The sequence below is a fragment of the Falco punctatus genome (genome assembly GCF_963210335.1).
Source record: "Falco punctatus genome assembly, chromosome: 2".
Classification (NCBI taxonomy): domain Eukaryota; kingdom Metazoa; phylum Chordata; class Aves; order Falconiformes; family Falconidae; genus Falco; species Falco punctatus.
The window spans coordinates 2,051,576-2,069,160 of record NC_137581.1 but is presented as its reverse complement, the minus strand read 5'-3'; the positions used below and the strand labels follow the sequence as shown (position 1 = coordinate 2,069,160).

The 17,585-nt window shown below is 51.7% G+C and overlaps 1 protein-coding gene across 2 annotated transcripts in view; it reads left to right on the top strand.

The window, feature by feature from the left end:
• Positions 1-17,022: 17,022 nt before the first annotated feature.
• The window catches only part of POLD3 (DNA polymerase delta 3, accessory subunit), a 29,983-nt gene continuing 29,420 nt past the window's right edge, over positions 17,023-17,585 (top strand). The window contains exon 1 of one of the 2 annotated variants that reach the window (XM_080376100.1): positions 17,023-17,208. In XM_080376100.1, the coding sequence (XP_080232226.1) occupies positions 17,149-17,208 (60 nt within the window). In that variant the 5' untranslated portion in view covers positions 17,023-17,148. The remainder of the gene's footprint in view (positions 17,209-17,585) is intronic. The other variant, XM_080376101.1, reaches the window with a different exon arrangement.

Genomic DNA, 17,585 nt, shown 5'->3' with positions numbered 1-17,585 from the left:
TGGGGACAGGCCGGAGGGGACAGAGATGGATGATGGGGACAGGCATGGGGTATAGGGACAGAAAATGGGGGACTGGAGGCAGGGATGGATAGGGCAGAGGGGACAGAGATGGGGGGATAGGACACAGGGACAGGGGACAGGGGCCTGGGGACAGGCAGGGGGAGTGGAGGGACAGGCGTGGGGGGGATAGGGGACAGGGGAGTGGGGGAGGATAGAGGATGGAGGGAACAGCGCAGAGGGGACAGATGGAGGATGGGGGACAGGTACAGGATGGCACCAGGGGATGGGGATAGGGGAGAGACAGGAAAATGGGGACAGGGCAGGAGGGGTGGAGGTGGAGAGGGGGGACAGGGAAGGGGGGACAGAGGGAGGATGAGGGTAGAGGACAGGTGGCAGAGGTGGATGATAGGGGACAGGTGTGGGAGTGGAGCACAGGGGACAGATAGGGGGAGAGGGGACCAGCGCAGGGGATGGGGACAGAGATGGAGGACAAGGGAGAGGGGACAGGGAGACAGAGGACTGTGATTTGAGGCTGGGGCCTGGCGGGCAGGGCCTGGGGATATGGGACATGGCCCGGAACAGGGTACGGGGAATGGGGACTGTGGTGGGGGGTAGAAGACAGAGGATGGGGACAGGGGATAGGAGATTGGGAACAGGGGGATTGCACTTGGGGACAGGCATTAGCGATAGCGGACGGAGCCTGGGCAGGGGGATAAGGCACCGGGACGAGGTCAGGGGCCTGGGGGTGGCTGATAGGGCCCAGGGCCGCAGGGGAGTGTGGGGGGGAGAGATAAGGGCTGTCACCACTGGGGCGTGGGGCACCGCGGGCTGGGACTGCGGTGACAGGTGGGGTACGGGCAGGGGTGAGGGGAGGGCACGGGGACACGGCGTCCTGGGGGGCTGGGCTGGGGCGGGGGCCGGGCAGTCACAGACCTGCTCCAAATGGGGTGAAATGGGGGTTCTGGGGTGCGACGTGGAGGTCGTGGACTGTAGATAACACTGGGTTGCTGAAGGGCTGGCGTGCGCTGCAGTTAGTCACCCTGCGACTTGGACAGCGAGAAAACGCTCCCTGCAAAACTTTTTATTCTAAATGTAGAAAATTTGCAAGTCTGGTCAGACTGCTCGTGAGTCAGGCCATAAAAGCTGAGCAAACCATTCCCAGCCCACCGTCCTTGCGACGTACCGACCGGATTAGGCATGTGAAAGTATGTTTTGATTTCATAGAGCTATCGACTGTGTTACTAAACTCTGGCTTTTATCAAAAATGTGCCTCGCTGGTTGTCTACCCTCCGTCGCCACAGGTAATTAATTCAGCTGTCATCTGACAGCGGCGTTAACTTCTGCGCGGGTATTTGCGAGGAAGGGAAGGCACTTCCCTTTCTTTAATCATTTTCTCGATGAAAAGGAGCGAGTGCTATAATGGTTTATAAAATTAATACAGCCTGGGGGGAAAAAAATGGGGAAAAAAAACACCACAACCCTCACCGGGTCATCGTGTTGCTTGTATTCAAGTGCACGGAGCAGCACCCAGCCTGCGTCAGGCGGGCTCATCACCTCGACCACTGACTTCAGGAGAGCTGCCCCGGGGCTCTACCCTTGGCAGCAGAGGCATGTATTTTGCACCAACATTGTGTGTGTATGGAGTTATTTCCTTTTTTTTATGATTAAGCATCAACTTCTTGCCTGGAGATCAAAGCCAAATGCTCTTCCTTTTTGGCTTGCCGTGGCGCTGCATGCGTAAGATGGGGAGAGTTGTGTGTAATAGGGCTGGGATCCTCGTAAATAAGACGACAGAGATGAGCGCGGTTGCGGCGCTGGTGTATTTACTGTCAATATCCTGCTTTTGAAGCAGGGAGGAAATTTGTATGGAAGGGAGCCATGGATGGCTCACATTTTATCCTTCTGTTGGGGCTTGAGTACTTTTAAAGTGGTTTGTTCTTTTTTTTTTTTCTTCGTGATATGGTAATTTGCCATTCTGTCGTACCTTTTCCTTTGGGTACCTTAAACATTAGCCGAGCCTCTTGAATCCTCACCAATTCCTTTGATTGCAGAGCCCGTTTTTTTGGCACTAGAGCCTCCCTCGGGGCGCTTTAGAGCTAATGCAAGTCCGGGCTTAATAGCAGGAAGGGGAGGGGAGGACAAAGGTGGTGGCTGTGAAACAGGTGCCTGATGAGAGGGACTGTCGCAGCTCACGGGGAGCTACAGACAGTTGCAAGGGGCAACATCTTGGCAATGGTGAAGTCTGGGATAAAATTCCTGTTGACTTTGGCAAGGCCAGGATGCCACGGAGAGGTGACGGAGCCATCCTGGTGTCACAGACGGAGCCAGGAGCAGGCTGCCTGGCCTGGGCTGCCCCTCGCACCTCCAGTCCCCTCCCCGTGCAGCCCCAAGCCTTTCAGCAAAATCCCATAACTTTTTTTCAAGCAAATTGTACTCAAGGGCCACAGCAGCAACAGGGTTAGCAGCCGCTCTGTTTGCATGTACTAATTACATTAATTATTTGAAGCGTGCTGGAGTTCAACGCATGGGCTAGGGCCCAGCTGTGCTACAGGCTACAGAAGCTCAGAAGAAAAAGCCTGTCCTGAAGAGGTCAGGGCATCCCTGGCTGTGTTTATGGAATCGTGGCTGCATGCCTCCTCCCGCTGCGGAGCTCAGAGGTCACCTCCTCTCACTCTGGTAGGGTTTGGTCCTGGCTGGCCATCCCCGCTGACATGCCACTGGGTCTCTAAGACCTCTGGTGACAGAGAGGTCTCCTGGCTTGGTGTGGAAGGAGGTGGTGCTGGGAAGTTTTAAGCTATGGATTTATTTTCCCTTGATAACTATTATGCCAGTTGCATGCCCACAGGTTCCCATGCGATACCTTGGAAGGGTGTTGTGATTTAACCCCAGCCGGCGATGAAGCCCCCTGCAGCTGCTCACTTGCTCCCCCCTGATGGGATAGGGGAGAGAATCGGAAGGGTAAAAGTGGGAAGACCTGTGGGTTGAGATAAAGGCAGTTCCATAGGTAAAGCAAAACCTGCGTGCACAAGCAAAGCAAAACAAGGGATTCATTCACCGCTTCCCATGGGCAGGCAGGCGCTCAGCCATCCCCAGGGCAGCGGGGCTCCATCATGTATAACAGGGATTTGGGAAGACAAACACCATCACTCCGAGCATCCCCCCTTCCTTCTTCTTCCCCAGCTTATATCTGCTCAGCATGGCGCCACATGGTCTGGAACATCCCTTTGGCCAGTTGGGGTCAGCTGCCCTGGCCGTGTCCCCTCCCCATTCCCCGTGTCCCTCCAGCCCCCTCGGCCTGAGAAACTGAAAAGTCCCTGACTCAGCACAAGCATCACCCAGCCACAGCCGAACCCACGGGTGGCCGCCAGCATCGCTCCCACCAAACCCAAACTGCAGCGCGGCACCAGCTGCTGAGAAGGAAATTAACTCTGTCCCAGCCAAAACCAGGACAAAGGGTCAGCCAGCACCCCTACACAGGACACCAGCATCAATGAAGTCCTGCAAGCACCGGCTACCAGTCCTGCCGTTATTTGGAAGGACAAACATTTTCACTCCATCTTATTCCATAATAAACCTTTCCCTAAGCATGTTGGGAGGGAATCGCTCTGGCTGAGATCTCCAGTTCATTCAGACAGGATCTTGGTGGATGTGACCCATCTCCAGAGCTGCTCCTGACCCCCTGATCTATTCATTGACTCAAAAAAGCATGTTCCCAAGGCTGCAACAAAGGGGAAGAAAAACAAGGAAGTGCACGTGTAAGGTTGTGCCATGGGCTGCGTGCACCGTGAGGTGCATTAAGGAAGTAGTTAAGGAAGTTCCTTGCTGTGCCTGGGGAGCTGGGTCGGAGCTGGTGTGAGTTGCTGTGTTGATTGTGCTTCTCTTGGCAATTGTCATCTTTTGATCCATCTTGTAGCTGACGTGGCAGGCAGCTCTGCTCCTCTGAGCTTCCCGTGCCACCGGGAGCTGATGTTTCCACTCCCAAACCTCAGATGCATTGTTTGGCCTTCATTGAAACCAGTGAAGATGCTCTCATCTCCAGTTTGTCCCCAGCTGCTGGCCAGACACCCTGCCAGAGGTCACCCTCCACTCTGGTCAACTAGCATGACTTCACAGGCCTGCGGAAACCATCTTGGTCAGGTTAAACACTCGTCAGAGCGTTGTTTTTAAGAAGGATCCTCTGGATGAGCTCAGTTAGGGAGTGGGCTGGTGTGCAGTGATGTTGCCAGGTGTTTGGGGACAGCAGCCCCGGAAGGGACAATGGGGACATGTCCAGGTGAGAACCCCCACTTCAGCGCTGCGTCCATCTCAGGGAATCCCAACATCAGAAGGACATGGACCTGTTGGAGCGGGCCCAGAGGCGGCCACGGAGCTGGTCAGAGGGCTGGAGCCCCTCTGCTGTGGGGACAGGCTGGGAGAGCTGGGGCTGTGCAGCCTGGGGAGGAGAAGGCTCCGGGGAGACCTTAGAGCAGCTCCCAGTGCCTGGAGGGGCCGACAGGAAAGCTGGGGAGGGGCTTTGGGCAAGGGCAGGGAGCGGTGGGACAGGGGGGAATGGCTTGAAGCTGAGAGAGGGGAGATTTAGGTTGGACGTGAGGAAGAAACCCTTCCCCGTGAGGGCGGCGAGGCGCTGGCCCAGGCTGCCCAGAGCAGCTGTGGGTGCCCCATCCCTGGCAGGGCTCAAGGCCAGGCTGGACGGGGCTGGGAGCAGCCTGGGCTGATGGAAGGCCCATGGCAGGGGAGGTTGGACTAGATCACCTTTAAAGGTCCCTTCCAGCCCAACCCATCTGACGATTCCATGGCATCTCTCCAGAGCTGTAATCCAGACATAGAGATTACAGCAAGGCCATCTGCAAGGTACGGCTGTTTTAGTGCACTGAGGGCATTTTACCTGCTGGTCATGGTGATTCAAAATCACTGCCCAGCTTCATCTGTCACATCAAATAACAAGTGTCTTGGCTACCTGACCCAAATGCCTTAGTACAAATCATGCCTTAGTACAAATCATACGTTGAGCCAAGCCTCAAACTGTCCTAGAATTACAATTCTCCAGAGCGCTTTCGCACAGCCTCTGATGAGGCAGGAGCAGAAGTCACTCGGAGGGGTTGTTAATCCATCTCTGACATCCAGGAGTCAGACCTGCTTGTCAGTGTGTCCTCCAGAAACTCAACTCTTTGGAAGTAATCTTGTTCTGTTGACTCTTTGCTTTTCATACCTTGGGGGAGCTTTTCATACCTTGGGGGAGCTGAAGCTTAAACTTCAGAGTTAGCACAACAGAGGAAGAAAAAAGGTGGAGCCAGTGCACATCGATAGATCTCAAAATATTTTACCAGGAGAGCAGGATCCATTTTACCAGGAGGGAAACAGGCAGAGAGCCATCACACTGCTGTCAGGGTTGTGCCACGGGGCCAGGAGGAGAGCTGTCCTGACCCAGCTGCCTGCAGCTCTGTGGAGCACTGCAGACACTGTGCCAGGCTGCACCGCTCTGGCAGTCACGGTACAGGTAGGGCCTAGTGCAGGCAGGGGCTGGCATGGGCAGGGGATCAGTAAAATAAGCGCAAACTGGACAGGAGTTAATGTTACAAAACCAGAAGTTTGGGCTCGTGGCAAGGCTCTGTGCCACCACCCTGGTAGGTGAAGTTCTTCACAACGCAGTCTCAGCCGCTTAATTTTTATCTCTACCCAACGTGAATTTTGAGGTGCCTTTGACTTGATACTGTTCTCTTTGTGTGAAAAGTGACAGTCGGGATGGTAAAAATTGCCGTTCCTTCTGTCTTTTCGTTCTGCTGCCAAAAATCTGCCAGTTTGGAATGTTTTTCAGGGATTAATCTCCCAAGAGAAGTTATTTCTGCTTTGAAGCAGTTGTCTCTTTTAAAAGGTCTTATTTCAGACACCAGACTGGAAAAAAAAGGCCATTTATTCCAACTGTCAGGGATCAGACCTGGTGTTTTTGCTTTCTGTGACAACAAGCAGATGAACCCAAAACTACACCCAGGAGCTGCGAGCTGCGGCGGCGATAAGGGGACCTTGTTTGAGAAGACATCTCAGAGAACCGCTCCTTTTTTATTGGCACACACACATACATTTGCATCAGTTGCTGCTCTAGTTGTGTTTAAATCAAAATTTTATTTTTTTTTAAATATAAAAGAGTGGCTGAATTCGGCTACTTTCAGATGCAGGTTTGCAGTTTATACCGTCTGTGTACTTGCTATTTGAGCGTCACTAGGAGAGCAGGGCTGGCATCATGACAGGTATGGGTCAGAAGGTACTGCCTTTGTCCCCAGATCTGGGGGGACAGGGCTTAGAGGCCACAAACTGCCCCGGCATCCTTCCAGAGAGTGATGTGATGGCTGCCTCTGTCTTAACTTGCTCGAGATGCCGGTTTCTCCCATCTCTTCCTCACCCCACCACGACTTCTGCAGGTCAGGGCCAGCTCCTCTGAATTACTGCCACCTCCTTTCGCCCTCCCCCTCCCAAACACTGGCAGTTTGGGTTGATCTGGGCAGTCATTTCATGGACATGCCCCACCACCAGCAAACCGCTGCTTGCTCTGCCTCCGCTGAAGGAGTCCACGCAGCACCGGGGTGCACAAGAGCCCCAAATGCCATCCAGTTTACTGCAGAGCTGGCAGGTGACTCTTGTGTCACCCCTTTCACACAGCCAGCTGCAGGCACACGCTGTGCAGCAGGGAGTTAGCTCCTGCGGGAAATGCCAGGATTAATCCCTTTAGGATGACTGTACTTCAGATGATCCTTTTTCTCTTGTGGTCTGTGACCTTCTGTTGGAGAATGAGCCAGGAGAGGGGTAAACTGTGGGAATTTGGGACCCAGACTAGGCAGGAGATTAATTAGGAGTCAGAAGATGAGAGTACTCACATGCGCTGTGGAAACAACTGTGTTTGCCTTCATTTTAAAAATTATTTTAGATTCTGAATGGAAAGAGTTTCAAAATTTTTAAAATGCTGCTTAGCAGTGCTTGGCATCTTCACAGAATCACAGAAACACAGCATGGTCGGGGTGGGAAGGGACCCCTTGGAGCCTACCCAGCCCACCCCCCTGCTGAAGCAGCTCTCCCAGAGCAGGTTGCACAGAGCCGCGTCCAGGCGGGTTTGAATGTCTCCAGAGCAGGAGACCCCACAGCCTCTCTGGGCAGCCTGTCCCGGTGTCCCGTCACCCTCAGGGGAACGATGTTCTTCCTCACATTCCGATGGAAGTTCCCGTCTTGCACTTTGTGCCCGTTGCCCCTTGTCCTGTCGCTGGGTGCCGCTGAAAAGAGCCTGGCCCCATCCTTGTGGCACCCACCCTTGAGAGATTTGCGGGCGTTGGTGAGGTCCCCTCTCAGTCTTCTCCTGTCCAGGCTGAACAGCCCCAGCTCCCTCAGCCTTTCCTCATCAGGGAGATGCTCCAGCCCCTCATCATCCTCATAGCCTTTGCTGGCACCTCCCCAGTAGTTCCCTCTCTCTCTTGAGCTGGGGACCCCAGAACTAGACAAGGCCTTTTTAAACTCAAACCCATAAATCTTCAGGCATTAATGAAGTTCTTTTACCCTTCCTTCTTTTTTTTTTTTTTTTTTTCTGTGCTAGAGACCTGCTGCTTCTCTCATTTCCCTGCTGCAAAGCAGGTATCACAGAGGTTTGTAGGACCATAATTCAGGTTGGAAGGGACCTCGGGAAATCTAGAGTCCAACCTCTTGCTCAGAGCAGGTTCAGCTCTGAGATGAGGCTGGGTTGTGCAGGGCTTTATCCAGCCAGGTCTTGAAAACCTCCAAGAGCAGCCATGTACAGCTCCCCAAGGCCCTGTCCCACTGCTTGACCATCCACACAGAGAAAAAGCTTTTTGTCCGGCCTGAATATCTCCTGTTTCAACTTATGCCCATCTAGTTACCTCGGAGAATAAAGCAGGTATGAGTGAGATCAGAACCAGATCCCATGGCATTTTCATAAACAGAAAAGAAATCCTCAGCTAGAATAAATTCATTTTTACCCTTAAGCCAATCAGCAGTACCAAGACACACACTGTGCCCTGAAGCTGAAAAGTGTAATTTTACAGTTACCAGGCACGTTAACCCAGGTCAGGAAATCATCCAGAAAGCTCAAAGCAGGAAACTTAAAGGAGGAAAAAACAAAAGATGAAAAAAGACTTTTTTTAAAAAAAAAAAAAGATGAGTAATGTATTAAGACCTGCACACTCTTTCCGTAAACTAAACGCAAATGTCAAGCCAGAAGCAAAATGTTGCACTACAGGAATAGCTGCTGTGGAATGAAGAAAAAGAGACAACAAGAGTGTGAGAGAAAGTGCATGGAGGAAGAGGATGTATACAATTTTGTTACCAGCAAAACAAACACGATGCCAGCTGAGTAACGTGATTGCTGTGACCACTAAAGAAACACCCTAGCACACTGTGAGGCCACATGCATCACATGAGTTTATTTTAACACTTACTAATAGTGTGCAATTTCCTTCACAGAATAGAATCACAGAAGGGTTTGGGCTGGAAGGGACCTTCAAGACCAGCCAGTCCCACCCCCCGCCAGGGGCAGGGCCCCCTCCCCCCAGCCCAGGCTGCTCCCAGCCCAGTCCAGCCTGGCCTTGAGCCTTCCCTCACCTTTGCCATGTAAAAAATGGCTGCATTCAGGTGAGGATCTGTATCCGCCTGGAGTTCCCATGAAGTGAGTGAATTTGCCCAGAGCAAGGTGCACTCCTGCTAAATGGCCACCCTCACGTGGCATCGCTGTGTGCCCTCTCCAGCCAGTGGTTCTTCTTTGGGGCTCTGTGCCTGTTGGAGCTGTGCAAAAAGCACAGTTGTTGCTGGGATCACACAACTCTGGTCACCCAAATCCCAGATATTTGTTTATAATTCATTATTATTCAGCTTGCTCAGCTCTTTAAGGCTCGCAGCAGATGATTTCAGAAGTGCCAGTGCACACTAAGTAGTGGGGATGGAGGGGAGCGGGCCCACCTCAGCCACAATGTGCATGAGCTGAAGGTGCTGTGAAGCAAGGACTGTGTGAGGCCCAACGGGGCTGAGTGCCGGGCCCTGCCCGTGGGTCACACCAGCCCCCCACAGCGCTGCGGGCTGGGGGCAGGGGGCTGGGAACTGCCCGGCGGGGAAGGGCCTGGGGGGGCTGGTCGGCAGCCGGCTGGGCACGAGCCCCCCGTGTGCCCAGGTGGCCACGGCGGCCAGCAGCGCCCTGGCCGGTGTCAGCAGCAGCGTGGCCAGCAGGGCCAGGCAGTGCCCGTCCCCCTGTGCTGGGCCCTGGTGCGGCCGCCCCTCGAGCCCTGGGCTCAGCGTTGGGCCCCTCACCCCCAGACAGACCCGGAGGGGCTGGAGCGTGTCCAGAGCCGGGCAGGGGCTGGGGAAGGGGCTGGGGGAGCTGGGGGGGCTCAGCCCGGAGAACAGGGGGCTCAGGGGGGCCCTTCTGGCTCCCTACAGCTGCCTGGCAGGAGGCTGCAGCGAGGGGGGTCGGTCTCTGCTCCCAAGGAACCAGCGGCAGGACAGGAGGGAACGGCCTCCAGCCGCACCAGGGCAGGCTCAGGGTGGGCACGGGGAGAAATGTCTTCCCCGACAGGGTGGCCAAGCGCTGGCACAGGCTGCCCGGGGACGGGGTGCAGGCACCGTCCATGGGGGGGGCAGAAGACGGCCCTTAGGGCCATGGTTCAGTGGTGGGCTTGGCAGTGCTGGGTTAACGGTTGGACTCAATCGTCTTAAAAATCTTTCACAACTGAAATGATTCTGCGACTGTATGATTTATGCCACTGCTCCATCAACACTTTAAACTGGCATAAGCCTGCAGTGTTGTCAGACACAGCAGTGCCACTGTCCTGCTGCTCCTCAGCAGCAGTGTTTGTGTGACAGGGTGCTGAGCTGGTTTGGGAGGACTGATCCAGACTAAAATTAGTGCAGGAAAAAGTTTGTTTTAACTTAAGTTGGTTTTCCTGACCCAGTTCTCAGCATGGCTGCACAAACACTTGGGCTGGCAGTGAGGACGAGACGGTGGGTGGTGGGAAGCAGGCAGGGATGAGCAGCAAAAGCTCCGGTTTGCGCAAGCTGCAGAGTAATGTAGCGTGCTCTATTCCAGCAATAGCAGCAGAGCTTCATCACCCAGGACGGCAACGTGCAGCTCCAGGGATGCCAGGCAAGCGTGGTATCTAACTGTCACCTGCTGACTCGGACAGGGAATTGCATGAGAAGAGACGATTTTGGAAATGCGGGGCCCCCACCGCGATAGGAGCTCGATCCGTTCGCAGTTCGCAGACCGCATCAGCTGTCGCTGCTGTTCGGCCGTTTGCAAGCTCTTTAAGTAATGACCCCTTTTGCGACTGCAGTGGGTCTTTTTCAGGACTGCTGTTTCTTGCTGCCAGTTACTCACGCTGTTATGGGTTATTTTCCCCAAAATCTACTAACCAGCCTGGTTTTGAAGTTGAATTTCACTAGTAGTAAAGATGGACAGAGACATCAAAGAACCCATCTTCAGCCTATCCCCAGAGCTCAGATCTTGCAGTGCAAGGGGTAGCTTAAATTTTCTTATTCCTTTCTTCGACTAGGGTATGAGCTAGAAGGGAAAGGGTGGCCCTGCATTCTCACCCTGAGTACAGTATGTGACACAGCCTAAGCGTTTCCTCCCAGTATCTCCTTGCCTGCTCGCGCCTGGGATGCTGTAGCTGCAAACTGCCCTGTAGTTGGGGAGATGCTTTCCTGCTCATTCTAATCTCTGCTTTATCAATAGTCATTCTTCAGAGGGCTTTCATTATTTCCTAGCTGTTACTCTTGTTTATCTTCTTTAATAGCTTGTCTGCTTGCGGAAACAGATCCGCATAGCTGCTCGAAAACAAGCTGTTCTGCCACAGCTCCTTCTGTGCCCACCCTGCTACTGAATAAATGTCAAATACTCCATGCTGAGGCACACTAATTATGTTAAAATAAAAGACATCAAGAACAGGAGTCCATAGGGGAACTATTCCATCAGTCTTGCCATGCAAACAGTTCCGAGAACAGGCTCAGAATGAGATGTGGGTTTAAGCTAATAACCTGAAGTCAGAAATGCCAGCTACTAATGTGACTCAACGTGGGAAATTTGTAGTGATGCTTGTGAAGGCATTCATGTCAGTCATTTTTGTTTAGATGTGATAACACGTACATGGTGGTAGCAGAGGTTATATTTTTCTGGCTGACACATTCCCAGATGGCTACACGTGCCTTTTTCTACTACAGTGCTTAAAGCTTGCATTTTTATTTTTTGAGGAGGGAGTCAATATAATAGTACATGAAATTCTGGCACAAAAGACTGCATGAAGTATAAAAGTGAATCTATCTGCTCGGGCCATTAACAATGCAACATTTCTCTTTGTGAAGGCACGTGGCACTGCGACACACCACAAAACCATGTGAGCGGGCTGGGAACCAGGTCCAGATTCAGACACTTAAATTTAGGTGTCTCCACATATGCTGGGTGTGTAAAACTCTCCGTGTCGCTACTGGAGACAGCAGTCAGTGCTGTCAGTGGTGCCAGAAGTGATTTGGCTAAGATAGACAGCCACAGGCTGTCAGCTGTCACGCTGCTGTTCTCTGTGAGTTGTCAGAAGGGAGATGCGTTCCTTGTTATATATTCTTCTGCCACTTGAAACTTATCTTCATAGTTTCTTAGGTGCCTCTCCCTTGTCAGCATTATTGCTGCCTCACTTTTCGAGCATCTAAAGATTTTTTATTGCAAACATGCATAGAAAAGACAATTAAGCAGTGCAAACATAGGCACCTGTCTCAAATGTAGCTGTCTCCTGTGATAGCAATATTTATGGACTTGCCTGTACTGACTCCAACCCTTGCAAGCCTAGAAGCAGATTAATTGTGTTAGGTTTACGGTTGGACTTGATCATCTTAAAGGTCTTTTCCAACCTAAATGATTCTATTACTCTAATTCCCACTGTTTCTCTGATGGTCTTTGATCCTAAGTCTTCCAGCTGCTTTTCCGTTTTGTATTGTTAAGGAAGGAGTCATCACCTTGACACCTTGCTTAGCTATGACCCCACCTATCATACAGGTTTCCTACTGAAAAGATCCCACTAATTCTGCCTGGTTATTTGCAGTTCATCTTGGTGGAAGAAAGCAAAAGGGTCAGTCTCTGTATCTCCTTATGTATCTGTCTCATGACTTCCATTTCTTAAGTGAAATCCTCCACTTCTGCTTGGATGGGATGCATTTCTGCCTAGAATCTGGATCTTCAGAAGCCTCTAATAGATTTGATGGGTTCCAAAAGGAAACGGGGGCCAGGACCTAGATGATTTTTGGGCAGATTCGATTAACTGTGCTTTGACACTGGCATCTCTACATTTCTGTTCTCCCTTCAGCATTGCTCAGTTGCTCAAGGAAGTCCCCTCTCAGACAGCATTAATTAAAACTTTAACAGAACTCCTTTCACTCAAACTCCTCCTCAGGCAGATGCTTGCCAGCAACTATATATAATAAATTTCCAGAGACTCTGCCCATTCTTTTTTGTTTTTTGGAAAGCACTTGTGAAACTATTATTATGAGTCCTTGTGCTCAGTTTCTGCTGGTGCTGGTGGTTTTGGCTGTGGGCAGCTGTAAGTACAAGACGTTTTGTTATTAACAAGCAATCTTTGAAAGAATCCTTTATAGAGCTTTGAGAAAAAAAGTTTGGGAGTCAGGATACTCAGGCTTTACACCTGGGAGTATTGAAAGATTCTTGGACAAATCACATAACCTCTCTGTGTCTCAGTGTCGTCATCTTTGAAATGGGGATAACATTTCTTGACTTCTTCAAAGAGGAATATATGTTTCATGTACTTTTTTCGGGGCCTCATAGGACAGTACTGCAAATCCTATACAAAAGAGTATTATCAGACCTTTTAAGGGAATACTCTCAAAGTATTTTCAGATCCTGCATTGGGATTCATACACCCTACCATCTCCAGTTGTGCAAGAGAAATCCCAGGCACATACTCCAGTATCTGTCAGTTTGCTGCATTACAATGAGATTATTTCTCTTGTTTCCATTTTTCTTTCTTTTTAAAATTACTTTATGCATTTTAGCTGTGAAAGATCATTTACAAGTGCTACCATCCAAGGAAAGGAGACAGGGCACGTTCTAGTCCTCAGCTCCTTGTTCAAATTTACAAGCTAGTCTTAAGCTACACAGCTCTACTTTAATATGCAAAAGTAAGTAACATTCACTACAGACTGTAAGGATCCGTGCTGCTCTCCAGTCAGGTAGTGCTGTCCTTATTTGCAAGATTGGTGTAGTATTTGGTAGATTTATGATCCAAAAAAATTAACAAAGTCACCCAGGTTGCAAGATGTTTTAAAGGCTCTTTTGTACTTGGGTGTTGCTGGCACTGAAAACTGGGCTGTGCGTACTACCAGGGGTATTGCTGTGCACCCTTCCTTCCTTCCTTCCTCAGAAATCGCTGGCACCCAAGGATGGCTCCGCAGGGTTTGTGTGAGTCCCCACTGCTGCATCTCTTTCCAGATTTTCTTCTGTGGCTTTTTCTCTAAAGTGAAATTTCACTCCAGGCTGCACAGCCCCAGCTCTCCCAGCCTGTCCCCACAGCAGAGGGGCTCCAGCCCTCTGGCCATCTCTGTGGCCTCCTCTGGACTTGCTCCAACAGGTCCATGTCCTTCTTATGTTGGGGGCCCCAGAGCTGGATGCAGCGCTGCAGGGGGGGTTCTTGCCAGAGGGGAGCAGAGGGGGAGTATCACCTCCCTCAACTTGCTGGCCATGCTGCTTGTGATACAGCCAGGATAACCTTTAAGGTCCCTTCCAATCCAAACCATTCTGTGATTCTATGTTCAATAACCCTTACATCTTTGGTGCTGCATGGATCTCCATCCCCTGCCTCCACTGAGGTGGCAGACCAAAGGATCTCGCTAGCATACCGTCCCTCAAGCATTGGCGTGCAGCCCCCAGCCTTCTCTCTAACAAGCCTGGTTTTATCCCTTGCCTTCTTCAAAACCAGTTTAAAGCTCTTCCAAGGATCCCTGCTAACTCCTGTGCCAAGATCCTTTTCCCCCTTTGAGACGGGGATGCCCCATCTATCTCCAGCAAGCCTGGTGTCCTGTAAACCAACCCATGATCAACAAACCCAAAATTCTGCTGGTGACAGCAAGCTTGGAACCAGGTACTGATCTGCTGGATGTTCCTGTTTCTTTCTTTATCCTTCCCTGCAGCTGGAAAGATAGAGGAGAATGTTACCTGTGCTCCTGGTTCCTTAACCAGTCATCCCAAGGCCCTGAAGTCTCTCTTGATTGCCCTTGGACTTCTTGTTGCAACTTCATGGCAGCCCGCCTGCAAAATCAGTAATGGATAATAACCCGAGGGCCGCACCAGGGTAGGAAGCTTTCTCTTCACGTCTTTAACCTGAGCCCCAGGGAGGCAGCAGTCTCCCCTAAGAAGTGTGTCCAGTCCGTGTACTGGGCCCCTGGTTCCCTTCAGAAGGGAGTCTCCTATGACAATGGCGCATCCTTTTTTCTTTATGGAAGCAGTTTTGACACAGGGCATAGGCCGACCGAACCTCAGCGACACCTCCACACTAGATGGAACCATTGTCCTCATTAATGTTCAGTTCCGCTTGCAGAGCCTCGTACCTATTTGCAGGGACACCTGGGACTCTCCTCCTCCTCCACCCTGACCTGATGTACAGCCTCAGGGAAATCCCATCACTTACCCCGAGTCTCTTTGTAGCCCTCTCTGTGGTGCTATTTCAGGAGTTTAAGTGGTTCTGTCTGTAACATCATAATTCCTTTTTACTTTAACTGTCAGAAAAATGTGAAAGGACATTAATTAATATTAAACTGTTAATATTAAACTGTTCCATGCTTTGGTCATGGGTCATAATTTTTCTTTCTTCGTTCATCAGCTGCTGTGTTTCAAGCACTGTTGGATAGGAACATTTTTGCCCAAGGACTTGATTCATGAGATGAAATTGCATAATCACTCTTCACCAGCTCTGGGAAGAACTGGAGACATCTCATACTGGTGACAAGAGTAACCAGCAAATCTTGAACCCAGAATCTGCAAAAAATCATTGCCTCTTTGTAAGACAGCAGTATGCGGACAATGATTTTAACCTTTCTCCTGCTTTTTTTTGAAATCAGAAAGAAAACCTCTGACTTCAGGGAGTAACAGGTTCTTGCTCAGCACTTGCTAATTAAATGTAAACTTTGCAGCATCACTAACATCAAGGCTGGTGTCATGACCTCAGGGATCCAGAGGAAGATTACTCCTTCAAGATGTTAAGGCTAATTTTGTGATTTTTCCTTGCAAACCAGCAAAGTCTATCTCTCCATTTCTCTGTTACAGCTCTTGGGACCAATACAGGAATGCATTCATCTCACACTCAAATTTCATTTGAAATACTCCTGATGAGTGGGTCAGCCCCGTAAGCTGTGGCACTGCATGTGGACCTCTCAATTTCCTGAAGCCAGCACTCCTAGGGATCAGGAAAACACCTAATGCTCATAAAGGTAATGTTTCAGTGATCTCTTTGTGGGTGGAACTCACTTCCGACCCTAAAACCACATTTTTCAGCTCAGCACTGAGGCCCACATGAAAGGAAACACGCACCAGTTCTCTCCCACAGAACTGGATATCATCACAGTGCTAGACATGAAGAACTTATTTGTTTTGTATTGCTTGTACCTAACTGTCAGTAAAATGAAGAAAGCCATCTGCATGCAGTGACAAAGGAAACAGGTCCCTGCTGAAACAGTTTTATTTTCCCAGTGAAGGGAGAGGTCTATGGAATCGATTCAGGGTGCTTTCATATGTTATAGACTATTCCTGACCAATTAAACTTTAAGCTCAGTTTGTAGGCAACACTTTGCTAACCTAACTAGATGGTATATGGAAAAAAACAATTAATTGAGTTAAAATAAGATAATAAATGTGCCGGAGACAGAGGGGTTCAGGCTGATGAGGTCTAGGGAGGGTGGGAGATGCCAGACACCCCACTCCCAGTAGCAGCGATCTCTCAGAACCAGCCAGCCCCGTGTGGGACCATGCTATAAACCAGCCAGCACAGGTATAAGAAACATGACCGATAAAAATTAGTCTAAACCACACTGGAAGGAAAAAACCAAACCACCCTCGAAACCACCTCCTAGATTTTATCAGATTTTAGATTAACTTTATCATGGAAAAGTATTTAGAAAACAATACAGATATATCAATGATGTTCTCAGCTTACTCTGAAGCTGTATTAAATGCAAATGCAAATGGGATTGGGACTTAAAGACTGGGAATCTCCTGTTCCAGTGCTTGCTGTTTATCTCCAAAAAAAGAAAGCATGTGTAAAGTACTGGGTCCGCCCGTGGCTGGGATGTTGAGGCCCGGAGGAGCAGGGTGGCGGGAGGGCTGCAGGTCTGTGAGGGACAGCATGGGGACATGTGAGGGGATGACATGGGGACATATAAGGGGGGGGCATGGGGCCTTGAGTCCATGAGGGGACAGCATGGGGACATGTGAGGCGATGGCATGGGTGTGTGTGAGGGGATGGCATAGGGGTGTGAGAGTGTGAGGGAATGGCGTGGAGAAGTATGAGGGGATGGCATGGCATGAATCTGCGAGGGGACAGTGTGGGCATGTGAGGGGATGGCATGGGGGTGTGAGGGGATGGCATGGGGGGTGTGAGGGGATGGCATGGGGGTGTGAGGGGATGGCATGGGGACATGTGAGGGGATGGCATGGGGGTGTGAGGGGATGGCATGGGGACATGTGAGGGGATGGCATGGGGGTGTGAGGGGATGGCATGTGGGCTGTGAGGGGATGGCATGGGGGTGTGAGAGTGTGAGGGAATGGCGTGGAGAAGTGTGAGGGAATGGCATGGCATGAGTCTGTGAGGGGACAGTGTGGGCGTGTGAGGGGATAGTGCAGGGATGTGAGGGGATGGTGTGGGGATGTGGAGGAACGGCGTGGTGCCATGTAAGGCGATGGCACGGGGCTGTCAGGGAACAGCGCGAGGCCGTGAGGGGCGGGGCGGGCACAAGCACCGCCTCTCTGTTGTTTGTCCCGGCGCGGCCGCCGTCCGCCCGCCCGCCCGCGTCCCGCCTCGTTGCCATGGCGGCGGGTTGGCGGCCGCGGCCCTGAACTGCGCGGGAACCCGCGCGCCCGCGGCCTGCTCGGCCCACCCCTCGCCGGCCGCCATGGAGGACGAGCTATACCTCGAGAACATCGACGAGTTCGTCACCGATCAGAACCGCATCGTGAGTCCCGCGGGCGGGGCTGGGGCTGCGCAGGAGGCGCTGGGGGAGCGGCGGGCCGCCGCCGTTGCGGGACCCCTCGGGGGGAGACACCTTCCTTCCCTCCCCCCGCAGCGTGGCTGCCGTTTGGGGGAGGCCAGCCTGCATGTTTGGGCGCTTCACCCCCCAGGCTCCAGCCTGGGCCACAAGCCCTGCTCTGGGGGTTTGCTGAGGAACCGGGGCGGGGCTGCAGTGGCAGGGCCTGAGGTGACACCCGGCCCCCTTTGCCTTCCACCCCAGCTGGGTGAAGCCCAAGGCCGCAGGGAGCCGCTTTCCGCGGGCAGTGGAGAGGGGAGGCAAAGGCAGTGTCGTCGTCGTCCCCCCCCGCCTACGGGACAGGC